At 41.1% G+C, this 19,873-nt stretch overlaps 1 protein-coding gene across 2 annotated transcripts; it reads left to right on the forward strand.

The window, feature by feature from the left end:
- Window positions 1-1,878: 1,878 nt before the first annotated feature.
- On the forward strand, window positions 1,879-13,896 carry ing3 (inhibitor of growth family, member 3). Of its 2 annotated transcripts, none has more exons than XM_038301520.1 (13): window positions 1,879-2,027; window positions 2,140-2,211; window positions 5,758-5,858; window positions 5,942-6,007; window positions 6,149-6,245; window positions 6,323-6,394; window positions 6,469-6,585; window positions 6,669-6,832; window positions 10,771-10,958; window positions 11,029-11,221; window positions 11,292-11,330; window positions 11,412-11,569; window positions 13,694-13,896. In XM_038301520.1, the coding sequence occupies exons 1-12, from the start codon at window positions 2,000-2,002 to the stop codon at window positions 11,526-11,528; spliced, it is 1,254 nt and encodes a 417-aa protein (XP_038157448.1). In that variant the 5' UTR covers window positions 1,879-1,999; the 3' UTR covers window positions 11,529-11,569; window positions 13,694-13,896. The 2 variants fall into 2 exon arrangements, with proteins under 2 accessions (XP_038157448.1, XP_038157447.1); XM_038301519.1 differs by having other exon boundaries at window positions 11,412-11,538; window positions 13,694-13,895.
- Window positions 13,897-19,873: the final 5,977 nt, after the last annotated feature.

Below are 19,873 nucleotides of genomic sequence, written 5' to 3' on the forward strand. Positions count from 1 at the left end.
AAAGATTAACATTTGTGAGGAGTTCACATCCCATCAACACTGAACCAAATGGCTGCACCAAACAAAGTTTAAACTCCAGCTGAATGAAGCGGGTTTCTCCATTAAAGAACATTATAAGCACCACATGTTTCTCCTCTTGTTCTGATTCTGAGACCAAACAGGACGTCTTTTGCTGGAAAGACTTGACTTTTCAAATCTATTAGATATAACTGTTAGAGTTAGGGTACCCGTAGCTCTAACTTATCATGCTATCGTCAAACCAATACAGGCGAAAAGAAGTCCTTCAGCTAAACATATATATATATATTACAGGAATGACTCTTGAATCTTGTATTTATTTGTTCATTAACTCTTCAGTTTTCTTTTCTTATGGTACTATGCCCCAAGTTCCTAGGGAACAAATAAAATTCTGTTTTCATGTATCGATAATACACTACTTACAATAAGTAAAACTATTCCTTATCTGTGCACATTAATTATGTTTTTGATAAAAATCTTTTCTCTAAAACGCCATCAGAATGCTTATAATATTAAGTGTGTCTTAGCCCCCCCTGCAGTGTCCGCCAAATTGGATCAGTCCATTTGCTGCACATGTTCAGAAAGGTCCAAACAGACAGCAGCAAACCATTTGAAAACAAACAATGCAAAGAGCAGTGTTGCTAACTTAGCGCTTTTGTCGCTATATTCAGCGACTTTTTAGACCCCTCTAGCACTTTTATTACAAAAAAGCACCTAGCGCCAAATCTAGCGACTTTTTTCTGCTACTGGAGAATTTGGTGACAACATCTAAAAGCAGCTAACTCTGCTCTCCAGAGTGAGTAGATTGGTAACCCCGCCTCCTGCTCTCCTCTATCTTGTCTGCTGTCATGATTCATGCAGCTATTATTTCATCCAAATGAAAAATGGAGAACAGAGAAGCAGATCATGGCTTGTCTACAGTGAAAAGAAGGACTGGGTTATTTACTTTGGCCATTTTGGAAACACAGGAAGGAGCAATCAGCTAAGTGAGCTTAGTGCTTGGAAAAAATCTTTCATTCCTTTTGAGACAGCATGAAAAGTCAGCTGAGTACAAAACATAGAGAGGAAAACAAGAAGAAAAGGGAGAAAACCTAGAACTAATAATGTATGTCTATTCTATTAAAATTTTTGTATCTGTATAATGGGTCTGTTTTATGTGTTGTCTTCTCAATTTAGTGGGCCCCCGATTGTCTTTGTCTAGGGCCCAAAATTTCCTAAATCCGGCCCTGGTTGTAAATACCCTTACTGTACAGAATCTTATTCTAAAATTTAGCTTTAAACTGTTTGTCAATCTTCAGACTTGACTTGATTTGGTCAGTGATTCCAGTCTATTCTATCCTTTATAGTTTCTTTATAGTACTTTGAACAGAGATCAACTGCTAAGCAATTGTTTTCTTATTTATGAATAAATTGATTTATTAATCAATTTATTTATCAATTTCATTTTTTTATGTCGGCTTAAAAAGATAAGAGAGGAAATTAAGAAGAAAACAGTGTGAAGATCCTGTGATTTGTAATAATTTAGTTGCAAAAAGCAAATAGTACTTAATAAAATATACTTTGAAGCTTAAAAGATTAAATTAAAAATATTGAGTTTTTTTTTTTATTAAATTGAATAAATGTGACGAACATGAAAGCGTTAAGGAACCAAATCAAGTATTTTGCTGTAAATTATAAGCATTGAAATCACCAAAATGTTGCAACTAATTTAAAACACGTCAAAAAGGAAAATAAAGTGCGTTTTACGTTAACAAAAGCCTTAAAACTAAACTACAGCCCCCATGATACAACAGTACCCAGATCAGCGAATCAAAAGCTAACGTTACTTTTTACACCAATCAGATAACGGAAGACCACTGACGTCACACGCTGTTGTTTCTATTTTTATGATTTTTTTTTCTGAGCGGGTCTACGGCTGGAGGCGCCATCTTGAAAGACGACATTTTTTGATAAAAACGGCTAAAAGCTTAAAAGCAGCACGATGTTGTATCTGGAGGACTACCTGGAGAGTGAGTTCGGGGTTGTACCCGGGGGGCTGCGGGGTTTTAGTGGGGTAATAAGCGCTAAATTGGTGTTATTTCTTGGTCGGACCATCAACGTCCTTGTTTTCTCCTCCCGCAGTGATCGAACAGCTTCCCATGGACCTCCGCGACAGGTTTACGGAAATGAGGGAGATGGACCTTCAGGTTCAGAGTACGGTCAACGAACACAGACACACCGTTACACACGACGTGTTTATCCCTCAGAGTGATTTTAAGTTAGCAGAGGAGCGTTTATAGAGATTCTTAGAGCCAGATTGAGCGTTTTAAACAGGAAAGCGGGCATCTCTATGGGTTTAAGTGTCCAACAGTGCCCCCTACTGACCAACAACAGGAACTGTTGGGTTGTACTCTAAATTAAGTATGTTTTTGTCTCTAAAAAAATCCTAAAATTACATTAAAAAGCTTGAAATCCTAAAACTGAAGTGATTTGTCACTTTTTTTTTTTTTACTTCAAACACAATCTTTACTCTGTTTTGTGTGGAGCTCAAGTAACAGGCCACCCCAAAGTGGTGATAATGATGAGAGGAGATGGAGAATAATCCATGTTTCTCAATAAATATTTAAGAGCAGCAGGGATTACAGCAGTGCTGGCTGGTGCAGTTTTCTCCAGGGGGGGGCTATAAATTCACAATAGACGTATACCAAAAAACAATCAAACATACACTAAGTTATCACACCAGTATATTTATATGAATGCCAACCACAAAAAATATTTTTAAAATACTTTATAAAAAAAAAACATAATGTCATGTACAGGTTTACGTTTTGTACATAAAACTTGCCCTTCTGAGGTGAAGGCAGATCTGTGTTTTGCATGCTCCAAAGCTAAAAAAAAAAAAAAGTAATGTACCAGTTTAATAATGGAGTAACTATTGGTCTATTTACTATTTACTTTCTGAGAATGTGTTTCTATAAGAGGAACTATGCATACTATACACTATATTATATATAACATATATAAAAAACTATATATAATATTTTGGCTTAAACATGTATATAAATGTACTCTTTATCTGACGATATTGTCCCAAAAGCTCAAACATGTATGGCTGGAAGCCTTCTACACCAAACCAAGCTTCTGCCGCCCTGGCGTCCTCTTCCACAACATCTTCATCCCCGCTTTCCTCCTCTAAATAAAAAATGGATGATGGAGGAGACTCATCCACGACCTCCGACACTAAACTCTCCTCCTCTTGCATGTTTCCTCTGTCCATAGCGTTCCTTGACAGTGTCGTTTCTAAGTCACCAATTTAGTGCTAATTGGTCCCAATGGAATTTCTCATTGGAAACCTACTAGCACTAAGTTGCTAACTGGTTAGCAAGATGCTTCCAACAAACCGGCCACAACCAAACTTACTTGCGAACCTTCCGTCCCAACAATCCCGCCCCCTTGATAAAGGTCCAATCACATTCACTTTATTCACTCGTGTAAAGTCGTAAACCACTTGGAAGAATTCGGAAAAGCTTTAAATCAGTCCTTCCTGTCTTTATCCATGCTGGGTCAGATCCTAACGTTTGAAAAAGGAGACAGGCGAAGCAGAATCTGACAAAAAATTAAGTCATGCTTTACTCCACATTAAAGATTAAATAGTTATCTGGCACATTTAAATATATATATCAATTATTTTCAAAAATTGTACATTCATTTCCATTTAAATTACCTAAATTTAAATTAATCAGGGTCATTGGGTGGTGGGGCGGCGCCCTCTATTGGCCAGCTGCCACTGGATTCTAGAACAGCTGGGAAGAAGGATCTACCATAGTGCTCTTTTGTGCATGAAGGATGCAGCAGTGTCACTGAAGTGGCTCTGCAGCAGCCCACATGTCCATCTGTCTCCCATTTCCTGCTCTGTGTCCTAAGAACATCATGGGACTCCGCTGCCCCTCCTAATGAACAACCCCAGCTGTAGATGAGCTGCTTCTCCAACACACAGAGTCAGAGATGGTCTTCAGTAGTCGCCCTGTTCTCCAAAGCTCTCACCCACTGAGAAATGATGGAGAGCTTTGGTCTCCAGAGCAGATCACCATCTTCCAGATGTTTGCTGAGTCTTCTTCATGGCTTCATTTTGCTCCAGTTGATCTTCTGTATGGAGCTGATAATGGGACTGTGTGGCTAAAAAGTTAAGCTGGACTTTAGAGGTGGAGAAATGTTGGGAAAGCATGTTTGGTTTAATGGGTCTAAACTAGGGCTGCAACTAACGATTATTTTAAAAATCGATGAATCGGACGATTATTTTTTCGATTAATCGATGAATCGGACAAAAAATATTTTTTATATTAACCTCTTTATTCCAAAATAAACATTTTAGACAGAACAAACAAGCACACAAGTACAGGTTGCTCATTAACTGTACTGGTGCAATATGAAAAATAAATGTTTGTGTAAAAACTACGCAAACTTACATGAGAAATGTAGCTGTACATCCACAAAATATAGGCTACTTTGTTTCATAAAGCGCAAAAAAAGACATTTTTGTTTTTAAAAGCCCCTAAGGGGTTCAAACAATAGGTCCCCCCATTTCAACAAATGAGTTTTTTTTAGACTAGAAGAGGGCTGCCTTTTAAGACAGGAAAGTATAGCAGTTAAAGTTGCTGCTTGAGAAAATACTGAACCATAGAGATAAAAATAGCCCTGTGATTCAAATTATAAATTGTATTTGGAATAAAAATGAGAGAACTAGGGGTGCTAAAAAACACATCCTCCAAAGACAGATATTTACATGGGAATGTGGCAGATAATTAATTGACATATTACTGATCTTGCTGGATTTTATTCTGCTTTACTTCCATAAATTGCAGGATCATCTTTACTTTATCTTCGCCAGAAGATTTAAACTTTAAAAGCCTTGCCCTCATAATTTGCAAGTTAATTTATTTATAAAGTAAATATAAACGCTGCTTAAGCTAATTCAAATGAAATTAAAAGTAAAATAAGTAGCCAACCTTATCACTGTCTGTAACCTACTAACAAGGTAAGGAAAGCATCAGATGAGCTACCTGAGAAACTAACGTTACGTTTCCCCACTTTAAAACCAAACAAACATGGTGGTTCCGTGCCATGTTAATTTCTTTTGAAAAAAGTTGCATGTTATCACTTTTTTCGCTTTACAAAGCGCAGGCTATTTTAATTATTGTGATCAATTTGCGCCGTCAATCCCGGTGCATGCGCGCTTCATTTGCAGTCTGGACGCTGAGGCTCTGACTGCAGCTGAGAGGGACTCCTGCGGGAGCGGGGGGAGGCGCCCCACGGCAGAGTAGGAACGATACATGCTTTCACGTAAGAGTCTCCAAAAGCCGCCAGTGAAACCGAAAAAAGTCGCCAGATTTGTCGCTAGTCGCTTTTTTGAAAAATAGTCGCTGGAGGGGTCTGAAAAGTCGCTGAGTTGGCAACACGGCGCTGACTCGCTCTGCCATATTTTTTTTTCTTCCTCTTTCAGTCAAGAGGCAGTGATGACGGCGCGGCGGATGACGCAATAATCGCGCGACACAACTAATCGATGATGAAATTCGTTGCCAACGCTTTTAAAAGTCGATTTTTATCGATTTTATCGATTCGTTGTTGCAGCCCTAGTCTAAACTCAACCGTCGTCAGATTTTAATTGTCAGACACTTGGAGGGAAGCCTGTCTGAAAACTGATCCCTAAGGGCTGAGTAGAACGTCTGGGTTCTAACATCTGGTTCCTCGTGTTCTTTCCAGACGCCACAGATCAGCTGGAGCAGAAGGTGACGGAGTTCTTCATCAACGCAAAGAAGAACAAACCCGAGTGGAGAGAGGAGCAGATGGAGATCATCAAAAAGGTGGGAACAGCTGACCTGCTGAGGAACATCCCGTAAATTCTTCTCTGTGATGAAATGTTAGTGACGGGATGAATCCGTTTCAGGATTACTACAAAGCTTTGGAAGATGCTGATGAGAAGGTCCAGCTGGCCAATCAGATTTACGACCTGGTGAGTAGGTCTGTGGTGTTCCTCCATGTAGAGGTTCAGCCTGCTCACCACTAGGTGGCAGTCACCTCAACGGGAGCAGAAGCTGCAGAAGGAAGCAGGCTGAGTTGAGACAGCTGGGTTTTATCGTGTCTTCATCCTCAGGTGGACCGACACCTACGGAAACTGGACCAGGAGCTGGCCAAGTTTAAGATGGAGCTGGAGGCGGATAACGCCGGCATCACAGAGATCCTGGAGAGACGTGAGTTTGTTGGTGAGAGGGGTCCTCATGGTCCGGTATGACGTTCCGCTCTGACGTTCCCATCGTGTTCTCCTCAGGTTCTCTGGAGATGGACAGCCCGTCTCAGCCCGTCAACAACCACCACGTCCACTCCCACAGCAGCTCTGAGAGTGAGTCCCGCTGTTGGACCTTCAGCGTCCGTATAGCAGCTTCTGACGCTGGTGTCTGTTCTGTTTCCTCCCAGAGAGGAAGTACAGCGCCCCGACCCACCACACCACAGAACACGTTCCAGAGAAGAAGTTCAAGTCTGAAGCTCTGCTGTCCACGCTCACATCAGACGCATCCAAGGAGAACACCCCAGGTAGCGACTCATCTGGACCCCTTCTCTCTCTGTCCTGGCTGTTCCATCCTCTCCAGTTTAAATGGTCACTGTGTCCCCTGCAGGTTGCCGTGCCAACAGCACGTCTTCATCCACCAACAGCGCGTTCAGCGTGAACTCCTCTCAGCCTCTGGCCTCCTACAACCTGAGCTCTCTGCCCGCCGGGCCCGGTGCCGGAGCCGGGGCCATCAGCATGGCTGCAGCTCAGGCCGTCCAGGCCACGGCTCAGGTTAGAGACAGAGGGGGCGGAGCCTCGGCTGGTAGAGCCGGTGTAGAAGTGCCTCGAATTCGGCCAGAGGCTGGACCCATGTGGTTCTGGATCTGTGGACTATTTTCAGGAAGCTGCAGGCAGAGTCAGTCTGATGTCTCCATCGGGTCTATCAGACCCAAACGGTGTCATTTAACACAGTGTTTTTCAACCCTGGTCCTCAAGGCACACTGCTCTGCATGTTTTGGATGTTTCTGAGCTTCAGCCCACCTGATTCAGATGATTGCAGTTCAGCAAAGCCTGATAATCTGCTTTTAGTTGATAACAGGTGTGTGAAAGGAAACATCTAAAACATGCAGGGCAGGGTGCCTTGAGGACCAGGGTTGAAAAACACCAATTTAACAGCAGTAAGGTTCTGCCTGCAGGACGGGGACATCAGCAATAGAACCCAGTGGAAGAAAAACTGCTGTGGTTCCAAACATAGAACAGAACCCAGACTTTTGTTTTCATTAAACCCAAACAGAAAAGTTCTTATATTGACCCAGATTCTGAAAGTAGAATAAGGCCCCGTCCACACGAAGTCAAACCCTGGCCTAAACGCACACATTTTTCACCAAACCAGCCTCTCATCCATACGAAGCCGGCGTTTCGGGGTCTGTAAACGATCTTTTTTTTATTAAGTCTTCAGAGTAGGAAGATTTTGAAACGCCGTTTTCGCGTTTCCATCTTTAAGCTCTAACCGCATTTTTTTTTTTACACGCATGCGTCATAGCGTCTCCTCTAAACACGCATGCGCGACACAGTATCACAACAACAATGGCGCCGTACTGTGTTGAATGGTTGCTGCTCATGCTACTCACCCTGCTGTCGGGCTTACAACAGAATCTTCTTCTTCTGGAATATCTCCAGGAAGAACAGAGCAATATCCACGACATAGTTCAGCACCTGAATTTGACTGAACCACGAAAATGGACCCGCAGGGCAACCATGTATAAATATTAGTGCGCATGCCCAACATTTCGTCGCCTATTTTTGCTTTGGCACCACAGCGCCACTTACAGGCCTTGCATACATTTTGCAGCGTTTTCATGGATTCGTGTGGATGCTCAAGTTTATTTTACGTCTCCGTCTTTACAACAGACGTTCTGGAAAATATTAGCGTTTCGTGTTCGTTTTGACTTCGTGTTCTGGGTCGCCTGATAAATTCAGGATTTTCTATTATTCATTCAGTTAATTCAAGTCTAGTCGAGAATAAAAAGAAGCGCTGATCAATGGAAGCCAGAAAACACGATCCAACTTGTGTTTGTAGGAGTGACCCAGCAGCAGCGAGATAAAACCTGAAAAGAATAGTTAAATCTGGTAAAGTCCGGTAATCAGCTGTTATGTTTAACCTTTACTAACTAAATAAACACTTATTAACTAGTAGTTTAGTGGTGGTTTACTAATAGTTAAATGTTGGTTAACTCATTCAGTTGTGGTTAACTAGTAGTTTAGTGATGGTTTACTAATAGTGTAATGTAGGTTAACTCATTTAGTTGCAGTTAACTAGTAGTTTAATGACGGTTTACTCATAGTTTAATGTTGGTTGACTCATTTAGTTGCAGTTAACTAGTAGTTAATTGATGGTTTACTGATAGTGTAATGTGGGTTAACGCGTTTAGTTGCAGTTAACTAGTAGTTTAGTGATGGTTTACTGATAGTGTAATGTGGGTTAACTCGTGTAGTTGTGGGTAACTAGTAGTTTATTGATGGTTTACTGATAGTGTAATGTGGGTTAACGCATTTAGTTGCAGTTAACTAGGAGTTTAGTGATGGTTTACTGATAGTGTAATGTGGGTTAACTCGTTTATTTGTGGGTAACTAGTAGTTTATTGATGGTTTACTAATAGTGTAATGTAGGTTAACTCATTTAGTTGCAGTTAACTAGTAGTTTAATGACGGTTTACTCATAGTTTAATGTTGGTTGACTCATTTAGTTGCAGTTAACTAGTAGTTAATTGATGGTTTACTGATAGTGTAATGTGGGTTAACGCGTTTAGTTGCAGTTAACTAGGAGTTTAGTGATGGTTTACTGATAGTGTAATGTGGGTTAACTCGTTTATTTGTGGGTTACTAGTAGTTTATTGATGGTTTACTGATAGTGTAATGTGGGTTAACGCGTTTAGTTGCAGTTAACTAGGAGTTTACTGATGGTTTACTGATAGTGTAATGTGGGTTAACTCGTTTATTTGTGGGTAACTAGTAGTTTATTGATGGTTTACTGATAGTGTAATGTGGGTTAACTCATTTAGTTGCAGTTAACTAGTAGTTTAATGACGGTTTACTCATAGTTTAATGTTGGTTGACTAATTTAGTTGCAGTTAACTAGTAGTTAATTGATGGTTTACTGATAGTGTAATCTGGGTTAACGCATTTAGTTGCAGTTAACTAGTAGTTTAGTAATGGTTTACTAATAGTGTAATGTGGGTTAAACCTTTTAGTTGTGGCTAGCTAGTAGTTTAGTGATGGTTTACTGATAGTGTAATGGGGTTAACTCGTTTTGTTGCAGTTAACTAGCAGTTTAGTGATGGTTTACTGATAGTGTAATGTGGGTTAACTCGTTTATTTGTGGGTAACTAGTAGTTTATTGATGGTTTACTGATAGTGTAATGTGGGTTAACTCATTTAGTTGCAGTTAACTAGTAGTTTAATGACGGTTTACTCATAGTTTAATGTTGGTTGACTAATTTAGTTGCAGTTAACTAGTAGTTTAGTGATGGTTTACTGATAGTGTAATGTGGGTTAACTCGTGTAGTTGTGGGTAACTAGTAGTTTATTGATGGTTTACTGATAGTGTAATGTGGGTTAACGCATTTAGTTGCAGTTAACTAGGAGTTTAGTGATGGTTTACTGATAGTATAATGTGGGTTAACTCGTTTATTTGTGGGTAACTAGTAGTTTATTGATGGTTTACTAATAGTGTAATGTAGGTTAACTCATTTAGTTGCAGTTAACTAGTAGTTTAATGACGGTTTACTCATAGTTTAATGTTGGTTGACTCATTTAGTTGCAGTTAACTAGTAGTTAATTGATGGTTTACTGATAGTGTAATGTGGGTTAACGCGTTTAGTTGCAGTTAACTAGGAGTTTAGTGATGGTTTACTGATAGTGTAATGTGGGTTAACTCGTTTATTTGTGGGTAACTAGTAGTTTATTGATGGTTTACTGATAGTGTAATGTGGGTTAACGCGTTTAGTTGCAGTTAACTAGGAGTTTACTGATGTTTACTGATAGTGTAATGTGGGTTAACTCGTTTATTTGTGGGTAACTAGTAGTTTATTGATGGTTTACTGATAGTGTAATGTGGGTTAACTCATTTAGTTGCAGTTAACTAGTAGTTTAATGACGGTTTACTCATAGTTTAATGTTGGTTGACTAATTTAGTTGCAGTTTACTAGTAGTTAATTGATGGTTTACTGATAGTGTAATCTGGGTTAACGCATTTAGTTGCAGTTAACTAGTAGTTTAGTAATGGTTTACTAATAGTGTAATGTGGGTTAAACCTTTTAGTTGTGGCTAGCTAGTAGTTTAGTGATGGTTTACTGATAGTGTAATGGGGTTAACTCGTTTTGTTGCAGTTAACTAGCAGTTTAGTGATGGTTTAGAGTATAGAGTCAGACTCCCCTCAGAGGAAATGAACTAAAAGTGTTTGCTAAAAAACAAAAATGCCTTTAAAATAAAATAAAGCTAGTTTGTTGTGATTATTCTCCATCCAGATCTGCTCCTGTGGTTCCATGTTTAGCTCCAGCTGGTTCTGGTAACCTGCTTTCAGGTTATCCATGGTTTAGTTAAACAAGAACCGCCCAATGAATTCAGTTGTAGTTGGTTTCTAGTTTTTTTGGATTTCAGTCTTTTGCACTCGTTCCTGGTAACATGCAGCCCGTTAGAACCTGCCTCTGATTGTTGGTTCTGATTGTCAGATGAAGGAGGGCAGACGGACTTCCAGCCTCAAAGCGAGCTATGAAGCCATCAAAAACAACGACTTCCAGGTCCGGGAGTTCTCCGTGACCCGGGAAAACTCGGGGTACTCCTCCTCAGCGCTGGCCTCCACCCTCACCCAGACCCTCACCCCCACCGCTGCCTCGGACTCCAGGGGCCGAAAGTCCAAGTAAGGCCGGTTCCTCCGGACACAGACACACTCAGATTGGTGTACTCAGGTCCGTTTCCTCCGGTTCCAGGAGCAGCATCAAGTCTTCCAACCACCAGTCGTCCTCTTCGTCCTCCTCATCGTCCCTGTCTTCCTGCTCCTCCTCCTCGGCGCTGGCTCAGGAACTTTCCCAGCAAGCGGCGGTTCTGCCTGAAGCTGAGGCAAACAGCCAGGTGGACTGGACCTACGACCCCAACGAGCCCCGTTACTGCATCTGCAACCAGGTTAGTGGGTGGGACACAGGCTGGAGGTTCTGGTTCATGGTTCTGGTTTAACTGGGCCGGTCTCTTGCAGGTTTCCTATGGAGAGATGGTCGGCTGTGACAACACAGATGTGAGTGATCCAGTTCAGGTGGAATGGTTCTTAACCTCCCAGCTGTGTGGTTCTGATCCGGATCATTTTCTCTGTCCTCAGTGTCCCATTGAGTGGTTCCACTACGGCTGCGTGGGCCTGACCGAGGCTCCCAAAGGGAAGTGGTTCTGTCCTCAGTGCACGGCCGCCATGAAGAGGAGGGGCAGCCGCCACAAATAGACCATCAGAGGTCAGAGACCGCCTTTAGAGTCTGCTCTAAGGTCCGACTCAGAACTCTGACCTGATGTCATCTGAATCCTGTTAGTTTGGATCTTTGTTTGTCCAGGTTCTTCTCTCCTCTGGCAGATCCAGGTCCTAAAGAGTCCAAGTTCTGTCAAAGTTAGGAACCATTTAAAGGAGGGCCCGATTTAGACATCAGATCTGCTCGAGGCCCAACCCTTTCTTATGACGTCAACATATGGCAACTCCACTTAGACAAACTATTGCCCCTCTTAAGGATCGAATCTCTTTTGGAGTTTTAACATATTATTACCTATATTTGCTATTATTTTACATTTCATCGGCGATGTAAAGTAGCTGAAATTAGAAAACAATCGTCAGTCTTGAAGGAAAGTGCTGCGTTCTCAGACTGAGCTCCACTATTTACCAAGGTGGCCATAAAAATATCTGAGGACAAATGGGAAATCCTAAAAAATGACTCAGAAATTTTAGACAATTAAACAGTTATTCTACTTTTAGAAAATGAATGGTTTTTGTTGAAACGATTTTAAAAGTAGTGTAGCCCAATATACCTAACTGACCGAGCTAAAGTAGGCTAACCTGTTAGCTACTAAATGGCCGGGCTAAAAGAGGCTAACATTTTAACTACTGAGTACAGCTAGCCACAGTGCTACCCAATTGATGGTACCGTATTTTCACGACCATAAGGCGCTCCGTACTAAAAGGCGCAGTCTCAGTTATGTGTCCCATTTCTGTATTTAACACACACATAAGGCGCACCGGACTATAGGGCGCGTTTTTTATATACAGGTACAAGTCCTCTACTACCTTTAAATAGCTCTACTGCGTATTTAAAAATACAGCGGGGGCAAAACTGAGTATGACTGTGCTTTATTCATGTATTTATTACAAAGTATTAATCAAACCTGGCAGCTGGCCGTGAGACAGACACATCGCAGATGACAGAGCGCTGTGATCACTCCTAAATTAACTTAAAATCTTGAAACCTGCCGACGGAATATGTTCGCTTTTATTACCGGTATCCTGGTGCCTGCAGTTTAAATTATTTAGATGAAAAACACCTGCCAGCAGCCGCGGTGAACCTGGAGGCTGCCCAGCCTAGAGGCTGCTGATGAAGGGATTTCTACTGTCGGTGCACCGCTGGTATGTGGGGGTCTGAGCGCCTCCGACAGAAATAGATAATCTGGATGAACTGACTGCAATTATTAAGTTTTCAGGTGGATTTTCTCACTTAAAAACATATTAAAACTACCTTATTCCCACTGATCACAGCAAATATAGCTGCAAGATTTAGATTATTTAGATGAAAAAACACCTGCCAGCCACCGCTGTGAAGAGGAGGAGACCCGCCCAGAGGCTGCTGTTGAATTAAGTTTTCAGGTAGAAAAATAGAGCGGGAGCAAAACTGAGTATGATTGTGCTTTATTCATGTATTTATTAAAAAGTATTAATCAAACCCATCAAAGTCATCATCCTCTGTTTCTGAATTAAACAGCTGCGCTAAATCAGACATGCCAGTTTCCCCTTCTTCGCTGTCAGTCACTTTCCCTGCAGCGCGGCTCCTCAGAAATAATGCCGGCTTTTGCGAAAGCTTGAACAACAGAGCCAGCAGACACGTTAGTCCAAGCATCTACAATCCATCCGCAAACGGCCGCTTCACACCGATGTCGAGCGGTTGAAGTTCCTTTGTCAGACCGCCCGGGATAACAGCGTTCATTTGATTCACCTTTTTTTTTCACATCGGCTGTGAGATGGGCACGCAGTCACAGATTAACAGCGATGGTGATGCGTGGAAAAAAACACCTGGTCTCCTTACATTCAGCCACTCTTTCATCATCTCCTCAATGAGGTGGTCTCAAAAGTCGCAGTTACAACACACATAGGGCGCACCGCACCATAGGGCGCACCGCACATTTTGAGGGGAAAAAAAGACGTTTAAGTGCGCCTTATAGTCGTGAAAATACGGTAACTAAACTGGGATGGGAAAGTAGCGATCATCTTTGAATGGTCAGTCATCTGAGTTCACTATAAGGTCCACTTTATAGAAGTGATGGAGGGGTCAGGGGTTACTGCGGATGTTCGAACAGTCTTTTCGTTTCGTTTTTTTAGATTTCCTCTCTGAATCTTCTGTTGTTTCTCTGCAGTTTGACGCTCTGAAGACTCCAGGAACTGAAATAATTTCCCATCAGGCCATGCTCCCCACACTCAACAAAGCTTACAACTCTACTGGACTACAACTATGGAAGCCTGTGTTGATATGAGCAGTGCTCACAATGTTTCTCTGAATGTACAGAACCTCAGCAGTCATGTGTGACGGTGTCTGATTGTGTGTGTGCTCAATAAACTGAGGGTGTTTTTTTCTAACTTCTTGTCCATCTGGTCTTCTTTCATGATCTTCTCACTTATTGGAGATTTAAACCTCAGAGTCCAGGTTATTCAACATCCCAGCAGAACTATGGACTAAACTTCAGAATGGTTCTGACTCATTCAGACCCATCCTGTTCCTGCTCACAGGTTCTCTTCCCTGAGGTTCAGGTTTGTTCTCCTGACTGATGGATCCACAGTTTGCAGCAGAACAATCACTGAAGCTTAAGCTGGGTTCCTCTTTGGTCTAAAATCCTTCTGTCAAAATGTGATCCAGCTTGATGTGAAAAAGATCAGATGTTTTCTTACAGGAAAGAGGCTAATCATGGCGGCCGTATTGGTTTAAATATGGCTGCTGAAAAATACCTGGTCGGAGGCTCAGAAACAGGCTTCTAATGGGTTTCATCAGAGTAAAATTAGGTTCTGTATAGTTCCGATGAACCTGCATAGGGGTTACAGTCAATTTCCTTTATTGGGTGCTGAGGATAGTTCCCTTCAGAATCCACTTTCAAAGTCTGAATCCATGTGAACTCAGACTGACCAAAAAAAAACCCTGTGTGTCGTTGGTGAACAGTGCCACCTTGTGGCTGAGTTGCAGAGTTCATAACTGCAGGGATCAGAGGGACACACTGGTTAATTGGCAATCTTGGGGAAAACCTGGTCTGATTTAGGGAAAAGGCATCCATCTGTCTTTGAATGGTGGAGCACTTCTTTCTAGGAATCCAGCTGAATTTCTTAGTCCCCCAAAACCCTGACAACCCAGGGTGCAGACCAGGAATCAAGGGCTGTAGTTTAACATAATTAAAATTAGAAATGGATCCTTAAGTAGTAACTCAGGATAATCTAATAAAAAAAAAAAATAAATAAAATTGGGGGAAAACGTTAAAACGATTAAATGTGGTTTATTTAACATAAGAGCTTTCTTCAAATAGTCTTAATGATTTGTGATAATCCAATGGATTTATGTTGCCTTACATAAACTTGGCTGCAGTAAGAGGATTATGTGAGCATAAATGAGGCAACTCCCTCTTAAATTTTCAAATACCCAGAAATTCTTGGGAAGGAGGAGGAGTAGCAACAATCTTTCAGTGTGGCTTACTGATTAATCCAGAGTCAGTTGATAATTTCAACTCTTTTGAATATTTAATCCTGAGTTTCCCTCATCCAAATTGCAAAGCCAGAAAACCTCTTCTTTTTGTAACTTTGTATCGCCCATCAGGTCCTTACTCTGAACTTTAAGATGAGTTTTCAGAGTTCCTTTCTGATTTGGTGTTAAATACTGACAGGCTCATCATAGTGGGAGATTTTAACATCCATGTTGACATTGAAGGCGATAGCTTAAGAGCAGCCTTTAATGCTATCTTAGACACTGTTGGCTTTGTTCAAAATGTGAATAGTCTCACACATTCTCATCTTCATACTTTGGACCTTGTGCTGACATATGGCATAGAATGTGAAGAAATATAAGTATTTCCTCACAACCCTGTCCTCTCTGACCACTTTTTAAGAACATTGAGGATTACTTTAAATTTGATTCAGTTTATTTATATGAAGCCAATTCACAAGACATGTCATCTCAAGGCACTTTACAGTTCAACCATTCAGAAGGAGAAAGTTAAGTCATCCAGGTTTTTATGTCTTTGAGGTATGCCTGTAATCTATATAATGGATTAGCTTCATCTGGATTTATAGACATACTGTATATAGCTGGGTATCATCAGCATAATAGTGGAAACTAATCCCATGCTGTCTAATAATTCTACCGATTGGGAGCATATATAAAGTAAACAGAATTGGTCCTAGCACTGATCCCTGTGGTACTCCACAGGTTACCTTTGAGCATGAGGAAGATTTGTCATTAACGTGAACAAACTGAAATCGATCAGATAGATACGATTTAAACCAGTTTAGACCTATGTTCCTTTAATTTCTACAAAATATTATAATCAACTGTATCAAATACAGCACTGAGATCCAACAGGACAAGTACAGATACAAGTCCATTATCTGAGGCCATGAGAATATCATTAGTGACTTTCACCAGAGCTGTTTCAGTGCTATGATGAGCTTTAAAGCCTGACGGAAACCGCAGCAGACCAAACCAGACGAAAGTGCGCATTCAGCTCGGCAAAGAACTCATGCTCTTCCTCAACACTGAAGTCCTCAGACATTTTTCTTTCGTTGTTTCTTTCTTTGCACAGGTAAACAGCACATTTCTTCTTCTACGCTTCCATTATCGGCAGAGCAGACGCTGAATGCGCACTTTCATCTGGTTTGGTCTGCCGCGGTTTCCGTAGACTCGTGAACGCGCTTTTAGGAAATCCTATACACTACTGTTTATGCTCTAAAAACATTCTAAATGACTTCGTTTCGAGTAAATTCTGGATGCTACCCACTCAGGACACTTGGAATACATTGGACGACCAGTATGGAGGAACATTGACACGTTTTTTGTGGACTTTTATGGACCTTTCTGCCTCGGGCGCCATAGACCTCCATTATTTGAATGTCAGCAGACAGCAAGAAGCCTTCCAGATCTCCAGATGCATTTGAGATATCAAAAAAGTACTCCAGAGTGTTGTTCAGCATGGGGGTGAGTAGAAAAAGAAGGCTAATCATGTTTTGGGTGTACTATTCCTTTAAAGTACACTTCAAAAACAATCCAGAAATAAGTAAAAAATGACTTAAATTATGTATATTTAGCCTTAATTTGAGCAGGTAAATACAGGTGCTGGTCATAAAATTAGAATATCATGAAAAAGTAGATTGATTTCAGTAATTCCATTTAAAAAGTGAAACTTGTATATTATATTCATACATTACATACAAACTCATATATTTCAGATGTTTATTTTGTTTAATTTTGATGATTACAAATGACAACAAATGAAAATCTCAAATTCATCATATCAGAAAATTAGAATATTGTGAAAAGGTTCAAAATTGATGGCCCCTGGTGCCACACTCTAATCAGCTAATTAACTCAAACCACCTGCAAAAGCCTTTAAATGGTCTTTCAGTGTAGTTCTATAGGCTACACAATCATGGGGAAGACTGCTGACTTGACAGTTGTCCAAAAGACGACCATCGACACCTTGCACAAGGAGGGCAAGACACAAAAGGTCATCGCTAAAGAGGCTGGCTGTTCACAGAGCTCAGTGTCCAAGCACATTAATAGAGAGGCGAAGGGAAGGAAAAGATGTGGTCGAAAAAAGTGTACAAGCAAGAGAGATAACCGCACCCTGGAGAGGATTGTGAAACAAAACCCCTTCAAAAATGTGGGGGAGATTCACAAAGAGTGGACTGCAGCTGGAGTGAGTGCTTCAAGAACCACCACACACAGACGTATGAAAGACATGGGTTTCTGCTGTCGCATTCCTTGTGTCAAGCCACTCTTGAACCACAGACAGCGTCAGAAGCGTCTTGCCTGGGCTAAAGAGAAACAGGACTGGACTGCTGGTGAGTGGTCCAAAGTCATGTTCTCTGATGAAAGTAAATTTTGCATTTCCTTTGGAAATCAAGGTCCCAGAGTCTGGAGGAAAAGAAGAGAGGCACTTCATCCACGTTGCTTGAAGTCCAGTGTAAAGTTTCCACAGTCAGTGATGGTTTGGGGTGCCATGTCATCTGCTGGTGTTGGTCCATTGTGTTTTCTGAGGTCCAGGGTCAACGCAGCCACATACCAGGAAGTTTTAGAGCACTTCATGCTTCCTGCAGCTGACCAACTTTTTGGAGATGCAGATTTCATTTTCCAACAGGACTTGGCACCTGCACACAGTGCCAAAGCTACCAGTACCTGGTTGAAGGACCATGGTATCCCTGTTCTTAATTGGCCAGCAAACTCTCCTGACCTTAACCCCATAGAAAATCTATGGGGTATTGTGAAGAAGAAGATGCAATACACCAGACCCAACAATTCAGAAGAGCTAAAAGCCACTATTAGAGCAACCTGGGCTATCATAACACCTGAGCAGTGCCACAGACTGATCGACTCCATGCCACGCCGCATTGCTGCAGTAATACAGGCCAAAGGAGGCCCAACTAAATACTGAGTGCTGTACATGCTCATACTTTTCATGTTCATACTTTTCAGTTGGCCAACATTTCTATAAATCCTTTGTTTTTATTGGTCTTCAGTAATATTCTAATTTTCTGATATGATGAATTTGAGATTTTCATTTGTTGTCATTTGTAATCATCAAAATTAAACAAAATAAACATCTGAAATATATGAGTTTGTATGTAATGTATGAATATAATATACAAGTTTCACTTTTTAAATGGAATTACTGAAATCAATCTACTTTTTCATGATATTCTAATTTTATGACCAGCACCTGTAAGATGATTTGCCAATGGAATGAGTATTTTTACTCTTAAAATAAGATAGTTAGATAATATTTACTTTTTTCTGACTGGATGCGCTCTCTTCATCCTCTGACAGAAGTTATAGTCTTTGGACCAGAGTCTTTGAAAAATAAACTGATTAGTCGATAATTTCAGTTTGATGGGATTAAACTGATTTCAGATAATAAATTTAAAAATCTTGGTGTTTTTTTTTATCAGGACCTGTCATTTCAATCCCATATCAAAGAGGTTTCTAGAGTTTCCTTCTTTCATCTGAGGAATATTGCAAACATTAGAAATCTCCTGTCCAGGGTGATGCTGAGAAAGTAGTCCATGCATTTGTTACTTCAAGGCGGGACTAATGTAATTCTTTACTATCAGGAAGTCCACAAACTGTAGTTAAAAGCCTTCAGCTGATCCAAAATGCTGCAGCCAGAGTTCTGATGAAAATGAAAAAGAGAGATCATATCTCTCCTATCCTGGCTTCTCTTCATTGGCTTCCTGTTAAATCCAGAATAGAATTTAAAATCCTCCTTCTCACATATAAAGCCTTAAATGGCAAAGCTCCATCTGATATCAGAGATCTGATTGTTCCTTATGTTCCTAACAGAGCACTTCACTCTCAATCTGCAGGTTTACTAGTGGTTCCTAGAATTTCTAAAAGTAGAATGAGAGGCAGATCTTTTAGTTATCAGGCTCCTCTCCTGTGGAACCAACTACCAGTTTTAGTCCGTGAGGCAGACACCCTGTCTACTTTTAAGGCTAGGCTTAAAACTTTCATTTTTGATAACGCTTATAGTTAGAGTGGCTCAGGTTATCCTGAGCTATCTCTATAGTTATGCTGCTATAGGCTTAGACTGCTGGAGGACATAGGGACCCCCATTTCATCATTCTGATTCATTCTATCTCTATTCTCCCACTCTGCAGAATCTATTAGTTCAATCTCTAACGTTCTGCTCTCTCTGCTTTTTCTCATCTTCATCTGGTCTGTTCCTGTTTGGCTGTGACTCCATCCTGGAGAGAAATATCAGCTGTGCTGCTTCCATCAACACCCTTGTTTATAGATTCTGGAGTTTGGCCTTTTTTTCAGTGTAGTCCTGTTTCTCTTACTGTGACTGGCTGGATTTGCTCTTTTCAGCCTCTGACATGGGAGCTGGCTCGGAGTTCATCTGCCTGGCTGTGTGTTTCCTGGACCCTTTTACAGTTGCTTTTTGCATCTCTGCTTCTGTCTCCTTGAACCCCAGTCGGCCTCAGCAGATGGCCGCTCACGCTGAGCCTGGTTCTGCTGGAGGTTTCTTCCTCTTAAAAGGAAGTTTTCCACTGTCGCATCAAGCCTGCTTGGTGTGAGGGATTGAATTTGAGTCAATGGGTGTGTTCGATTTCAGAGGCTGCTCAGGGAGACACAGAGGAGAGATGGAGATGTCAGGGGGACATGGGAATGGAAGGAGACATTTTGAAATGTTGTAAGAAATAAAAATGGAGGTGAGGGTTTAGAGGAAAAGAAAGCAATTGTGAGTTTTAAACATAAACATCGACGAGGTTCCTTTAAAGCAGGCAGGACTGTTTGGCTCCTTCCTGGTTCTGTTGATTAGAACCACGTGATCTAAGATCATCAG

This window comes from Cyprinodon tularosa, unplaced genomic scaffold (assembly GCF_016077235.1).
Source record: "Cyprinodon tularosa strain WSP-4 unplaced genomic scaffold, ASM1607723v1 ctg469, whole genome shotgun sequence".
NCBI classification, from domain to species: domain Eukaryota; kingdom Metazoa; phylum Chordata; class Actinopteri; order Cyprinodontiformes; family Cyprinodontidae; genus Cyprinodon; species Cyprinodon tularosa.